The sequence below is a fragment of the Entelurus aequoreus genome, linkage group LG17, assembly GCF_033978785.1.
Source record: "Entelurus aequoreus isolate RoL-2023_Sb linkage group LG17, RoL_Eaeq_v1.1, whole genome shotgun sequence".
NCBI classification, from domain to species: domain Eukaryota; kingdom Metazoa; phylum Chordata; class Actinopteri; order Syngnathiformes; family Syngnathidae; genus Entelurus; species Entelurus aequoreus.
Window position 1 is genome coordinate 4,798,766 of NC_084747.1, and position 7,473 is coordinate 4,806,238.

At 40.1% G+C, this 7,473-nt stretch overlaps 1 protein-coding gene across 1 annotated transcript; it reads right to left on the reverse strand.

Annotated features, from left to right (window-relative positions):
• Window positions 1-1,971: 1,971 nt before the first annotated feature.
• Window positions 1,972-6,974, reverse strand: LOC133632183 (gastrula zinc finger protein XlCGF57.1-like). The gene is made up of 2 exons (XM_062024468.1): window positions 6,715-6,974; window positions 1,972-3,193 (listed from the first exon to the last, which is right to left on the reverse strand). The coding sequence occupies exons 1-2, from the start codon at window positions 6,866-6,868 to the stop codon at window positions 2,304-2,306; spliced, it is 1,044 nt and encodes a 347-aa protein (XP_061880452.1). The 5' UTR covers window positions 6,869-6,974; the 3' UTR covers window positions 1,972-2,303.
• Between the last annotated feature and the right edge of the window lie 499 nt (window positions 6,975-7,473).

Genomic DNA, 7,473 nt, shown 5'->3' on the forward strand with positions numbered 1-7,473 from the left:
ATTGCCAGCACACGTGTGACGCTAATGAGGACAATTGCTCTATAGAAAATAATCCATGGAACATTTTTTTGGGCATTGCAGCCTTACTTAGTTAATGTAATAAACAAATAGAGAGATCAACACGGGGATGGTGCATTTGGGGGAGTGGCCGTGGCAGCAACCTGAGGGTTCCCGGTTCGATCCCCACTTTCTACCAACCTCGTCACGTTCGTTGTGTCCTTGGGCAAGACACTTCACCCTCGCTCCTGATGGGTGGTGGTTAGGGCCTTGCAGGGCAGCTAACCACACTGCAAAAACTGCAATCTAAGTAAGATGAAATATCTCAAATAACGGTGATATTTGCTTATTTTCTGTCTGATAAGATAATTCTTCTCACTAAGCAGATTTTATGTGAGAGTGCTTTACTTGTTTTGAGGGTTTTGGTCCCGCCTCGGGAAAAGCCTTATCCCTGCAGCTATAGCCGCCCTAAACAGCAGGCCCGGGCGACCTGTCTGACAAGCCTGTAAATGTGTTGGTCATGTATGATGTCTTTTTGTTATTTTTGTTCGTGATGTGTAATGTCTATTGTTTAAATGTACGGCAATGAAAATGAATTTCCCCAATGGGGACCAATACATCTAAATCTAAATCTAATCTAATCTAAATGATCTCAGTAAGACATTACAGCTTGTTGCTGAGATTTGATGAGCTATATTGAGTAAAACATGCTTGAAACTAGAATATCAACTGTTGCAAAGCTGTGTCATCAACACTCACAAGTATAAAACTACTTTTTTAAAGTAATAATTTCTTATTTCAAGCATGAAAAAAAAAAAAATCATGACTTTGACTTAATTGTGTCTCATACACCTTCCGCCTGAATGCAGCTGAGATAGGCTCCAGCGACCCCCTGCGACCCCGAAAGGGACAAGCAGTAGAAAATGGATGGATGGATTAAAACAGATAACAGCCAAATGGACTTTGCTGTTTTATTTTCAATAAAACAATAGAAAATACGTACTCGTATAGTAGTACAGTTGTTATTAGTGAAAATATACTTATTTTAAGGTATTTTTGGGTCCATTGAGGTTAGCTAATTAGGGACCGAGTCCCTTTGGGACAGAGGACCCTATTGTATTTCTAGCGTTTTATTATTATACCGCCGCCTCTTTGAGCTGTAATTTGACCCCCTTAACATGCTTCAAAACTCACCAAATTGGACACACACATCAGGACTGGCAAAAATTGCGATCTAATCAAAAAAGTCAAACCCCAAAACTCAAAATTGCGCTCTAGCGCCCCCTAAGAAGAAAAACACAGACAAAACTGCCTGTAACTCCCAGTAGGAAAGTCGTAGAGACATGAAACAAAAACCTCTATGTAGGTCTCACTTAGACCTATATGTCATACACTGAGAACCCCCAGCAAAAATCAACAGGAAGTTTGCGATTCCCCCTTCAAAACAAAAGTTGTGTAAAAACAGTCACCTATTTTCAAACATTATCTCCTCTGAGCGCGTTTGTCGTGTCGGCTTCAAATTAGCACAGGAGAGAGATTGAACCCTTCTGATTAAAAGTTGATGAAAGACTTTTAATTACTGCTCCGGTTTGGATTTTATGAGCCCTCAAAGTCGGTCCCGTCCATCGCTGCTTGCAGCTTTATTTTTTTTACTTGAAACAAAAACCTCTATTTTTTACTTGTTTTGCAAAGTCTTGACAAGCCAAAATTTTCTTGTTCTATTGTAATTTTGCTTAGTTAAAAAAAAATACCCCTAATTTTTGTATTTTTTTTTTTCTCCTTGTTTTTGAACACTGACTTTTTGCAGTGCACCATCAGTGTGTGGGAATGGGTGAATGTGAAAATAGTGTCAAAGCGCTTTTAGAGTACCTTGAAGGTAGAAAAGCGCTATACAAGTATAACCCATTTACCATTTTCTATCATTTTTAAATGCAAACAAACAGGCTTTCCAATTCTACAATATTTATTGGCAATAATCATAGTCAGAACAAACAAATTATCTACCAAACATACATTTCCAAAGTTTTGGTTACATGTTTATTGTGAAGATTGTGTGTACTTTGTTGGGGGGTTCATACACTTCCGTGTAAGCTTTTAGCACAAAACTGGCCAGGAAAACATAAACCAGAAAGTTATTGATTTATTGGATTCATTTCCTGCAGTGCGTGCGTCTCAAACAAACGTGCAATTAAAACACATTCATAATGTTTTCTGTCTTTTTCTGGTGTACGCTGATTTAAATAGATATCATGTGTAGTATATCACTATATTTAAAAGATCCGTGTTTAGTGTGAGCAGGCAAAGGTTCATTCTCCGGTGTGTGTCCGCATGTGCGCTGCCAAAGTTTTCTTATAAGAGTAACTTTTCCCACAAACTGGACAATCGAAAGCTTTTTCTCCCGTGTGCGTTCTTTCGTGGGCAATCAGAGAAACCTTCTGGACAAACGTCTCGCCGCAGATTGAGCAAATGAAAGGTCTTTCCCCCGTGTGCGTCCTCATATGCGACAGCATGTTTGTCTTCTGGCAGAATCCTTTCCCGCAGAGCGAGCAACTGAAGGGCTTCTCTCCGGTGTGTATCCTCATGTGTGAGACCATGTTGGACTTCTGGGAGAATCTTTTGCCGCAGACGGAGCAACTGAAAGGCTTCTCTCCGGTGTGCGTTCTCATGTGCAGCGTGAAATTGCTCTTGCGGGAAAAGCTGTCGCCGCACACCGAGCAAATGTAAGACTTTCCCTCGCCGTGTAAAACCAAACCGGAGCGGTGAGAGAATCTTTTACCCCAAACTGAGCGACCGAAGCTCTTTTTAGAGTTCATCTGTGCCTGCAAAGGTCTCCTGGTGTTAAGAGTGGCCTTCATTCCAGAGCATTCTGAATGTTTGTCGTCGGCGTGAGTCCGCACGTCTCCCTCGCAGTCTGTGTTGCTCAAAGGCTCCCGGTGGTCGTCCCGGTCTTCGGCCTCGCGAGAGTGCGACGTCGTGTCGTCGCTGTCTGACAGCGGCGCCAGGAGGTCGTCTTGTGCGTCGTCGTCCTCGGTCTTCACGGAGACGACGGTCAGATCGGCTTCCTCCTGAGTGGTCCACAGTTCTTCCTCTTCCTCTTTAATGTGGGGGAGCTGGGCGTCCTCCGGCTGCAAAGTGGAGATCCCCCCGTGTGGCGGAGGAGGACGTTGTTCTTGACGACCGATCAGCTGGGGGACGTCTGCAGGACATAAACACCAACACACTTTAGCTGAGACGTCAAACATTCTTCAAAATATAAACGTTGACAACAACAAGAAAGTTTGATCATATTACGCCTATACTGTATATACCTTTATATACCTATACTGTATATACCTTTATATACATATACCTATACTGTATATATCTTTATATACATATACCTATACTGTATATACCTTTATATACATATACATATACCTATACTGTATATACCTTTATATACATATACCTATACTGTATATACCTTTATATACATATACCTATACTGTATATACCTTTATATACATATACCTATACTGTATATACCTTTATATACATATACCTATACTGTATATACCTTTATATACATATACCTATACTGTATATACCTTTATATACATATATACATACGCCTATACTGTATATACCTTTATATACATATACCTATACTGTATATACCTTTATATACATATACCTATACTGTATATACCTTTATATACATATACCTATACTGTATATACCTTTATATACATATACCTATACTGTATATACCTTTATATACATATACCTATACTGTATATACCTTTATATACATATATACATACGCCTATACTGTATATACCTTTATATACATATACCTACACTGTATATACCTTTATATACATATACCTATACTGTATATACCTTTATATACATATACCTATACTGTATATACCTTTATATACATATACCTATACTGTATATACCTTTATATACATATATACATATACCTATACTGGCTCACCTGCACTGGCTTCGTGCGCACTTTAAGATGTGACTTTAAGGTTTTACTACTTACGTATAAAATACTACACGGTCTAGATCCAGCCTATCTTGCCGATTGTATTGTACCATATGTCCCGGCAAGAAATCTGCGTTCAAAGAACTCCGGCTTATTAGTGATTCCCAGAGCCCAAAAAAAGTCTGCGGGCTATAGAGCGTTTTCTATTGGGGCTCCAGTACCCTGGAATGCCCTCCCGGTAACAGTTAGAGATGCTACCTCAGTAGAAGCATTTAAGTCCCATCTTAAAACTCATTTGTATACTCTAGCCTTTAAATAGACCCCCTTTTTAGACCAGTTGATCTGCCGTTTCTTTTCTTTTCTGCTCTGCCCCCCTCTCCCTTGTGGAGGGGGGGGGGGGGGGGCGGCACAGGTACGGTGGCCATGGATGAAGTGCTGGCTGTCCAGAGTCGGGACCCGGGGTGGACCGCTAGCCTGTACATCGGTTGGGGACATCTCTATGCTGCTGACCCGTCTCCGCTCGGGATGGTCTCCTGCTGGCCCCACTATGGACTGGACTCTCACTATTATGTTAGATCCACTACGGACTGGACTCTCACACTATTATGTTAGATCCACTATGGACTGGACTCTCACTATTATGTTAGATCCACTACGGACTGGACTCTCACACTATTATGTTAGATCCACTATGGACTGGACTCTCACACTATTATGTTAGATCCACTATGGACTGGACTATCACTATTATGTTAGATCCACTATGGACTGGACTCTCACACTATTATGTTAGATCCACTATGGACTGGACTCTCACTATTATGTTAGATCCACTATGGACTGGACTATCACTATTATGTTAGATCCACTATGGACTGGACTCTCACTATTATGTTAGATCCACTATGGACTGGACTCTCACACTTTTATGTTAGATCCACTATGGACTGGACTCTCACACTATTATGTTAGATCCACTATGGACTGGACTCTCACTATTATGTTAGATCCACTATGAACTGGACTCTCACTATTATGTTAGATCCACTATGGACTGGACTCTCACTATTATGTTAGATCCACTATGGACTGGACTCTCACTATTATGTTAGATCCACTATGGACTGGACTCTCACTATTATGTTAGATCCACTATGGACTGGACTCTCACACTATTATGTTAGATCCACTATGGACTGGACTCTCACACTTTTATGTTAGATCCACTATGGACTGGACTCTCACACTATTATGTTAGATCCACTATGGACTGGACTCTCACACTATTATGTTAGATCCACTATGGACTGGACTCTCACACTTTTATGTTAGATCCACTATGGACTGGACTCTCACTATTATGTTAGATCCACTATGGACTGGACTCTCACTATTATGTTAGATCCACTATGGACTGGACTCTCACACTATTATGTTAGATCCACTATGGACTGGACTCTCACTATTATGTTAGATCCACTATGGACTGGACTCTCACTATTATGTTAGATCCACTATGGACTGGACTCTCACTATTATGTTAGATCCACTATGGACTGGACTCTCACACTATTATGTTAGATCCACTATGGACTGGACTCTCACTATTATGTTAGATCCACTATGGACTGGACTCTCACTATTATGTTAGATCCACTATGAACTGGACTCTCACTATTATGTTAGATCCACTATGGACTGGACTCTCACACTATTATGTTAGATCCACTATGGACTGGACTCTCACTATTATGTTAGATCCACTATGGACTGGACTCTCACTATTATGTTAGATCCACTATGGACTGGACTCTCACTATTATGTTAGATCCACTATGGACTGGACTCTCACTATTATGTTAGATCCACTATGGACTGGACTCTCACACTATTATGTTAGATCCACTATGGACTGGACTCTCACTATTATGTTAGATCCACTATGGACTGGACTCTCACACTATTATATTAGATCCACTATGGACTGGACTCTCACACTTTTATGTTAGATCCACTATGGACTGGACTCTCACACTATTATGTTAGATCCACTATGGACTGGACTCTCACACTATTATGTTAGATCCACTATGGACTGGACTCTCACACTTTTATGTTAGATCCACTATGGACTGGACTCTCACTATTATGTTAGATCCACTATGGACTGGACTCTCACTATTATGTTAGATCCACTATGGACTGGACTCTCACACTATTATGTTAGATCCACTATGGACTGGACTCTCACTATTATGTTAGATCCACTATGGACTGGACTCTCACTATTATGTTAGATCCACTATGGACTGGACTCTCACTATTATGTTAGATCCACTATGGACTGGACTCTCACTATTATGTTAGATCCACTATGGACTGGACTCTCACTATTATGTTAGATCCACTATGGACTGGACTCTCACTATTATGTTAGATCCACTATGGACTGGACTCTCACTATTATGTTAGATCCACTATGGACTGGACTCTCACTATTATGTTAGATCCACTATGGACTGGACTCTCACTATTATGTTAGATCCACTATGGACTGGACTCTCACACTTTTATGTTAGATCGATCGATTCTATGTTTGATCGATTCTATGTTTGTCCAAATGGTCTCGCCGTAGAGATTCTGCAGCAGTTAGATTGTCATTGCATGGCCTATTCTACATATTAGTGAACAATAAAGAAGTTAAAAGCTAGTCAACATGTAAACAACATTTAACTTACTCCGATAAACAGCCTCCAGTTGTTGACGCTGTCGCTCGTTCTCCTCTTTCGTTCTAGAAAGTTCCTCCTCGTACGACACCATCGCTCTTTCAAAAAGCCCGAATATTTCATCAGCGGCCGCAACGAGTCTCTCCCTCACCAACACTCTCAACATTTTTAATGTTTTTTTGTTTTTGTTGTTGTTGTTTCGACGCTTTGTCCGTCGTCCTTTTTGACGTGTCGCTGCCAACTTCCGCCTTTTTCTCTTCTTCGACGGATGTTTCACGGCTGAAGGCTTCTGACGACACGCTGCTGCCATCTGGCGGTAGTATTGAAAAGTGCTCAAGATGGGAAGTGAGGGAGGAAAATATGAAAATATTTAAATTGTCTTTATTTAAAATAATGTGCACAATACGCTCAGGATATTATAAACAAACAATAATAATAAAAAAAAATACATGAAAATAAAAACGTTTTAACACCCCTCTTGTGTAACGTAATTGGGTGTAGTGCAGAGACCAGCCAGCAGAGGTCAGTGTCTCGCTAGGCATGAAACGAAGAACTTTGGTTTGCGATGTAAAATAAAACACGAATACACATGGTTTAAAAAAAAAAAGCCAGAATTGGCCATTGATGTAAAAAAAAGCAGTAAAATTACAATTTAAAAGAAAAAGAGAAGAAAGAGAGAGAAAAAGAAAAAGCGCACAATATATATACAATATGATAAAAAATAAAATACAACATCACAACATAACATTTATCTGGTAAAACAAAATATGC

Coding starts and splice junctions, on each gene's coding strand:
- LOC133632183 (XM_062024468.1), bottom strand. CDS start 6,868: ATGTTGAGAGTGTTGGTGAGGGAGAGACTCGTTGCGGCCGCTGATGAA. Junction 3,194..6,714: donor ACTGGAGGCTGTTTATCGGA/GTAAGTTAAATG, acceptor TATGTCCTGCAG/ACGTCCCCCAGCTGATCGGT.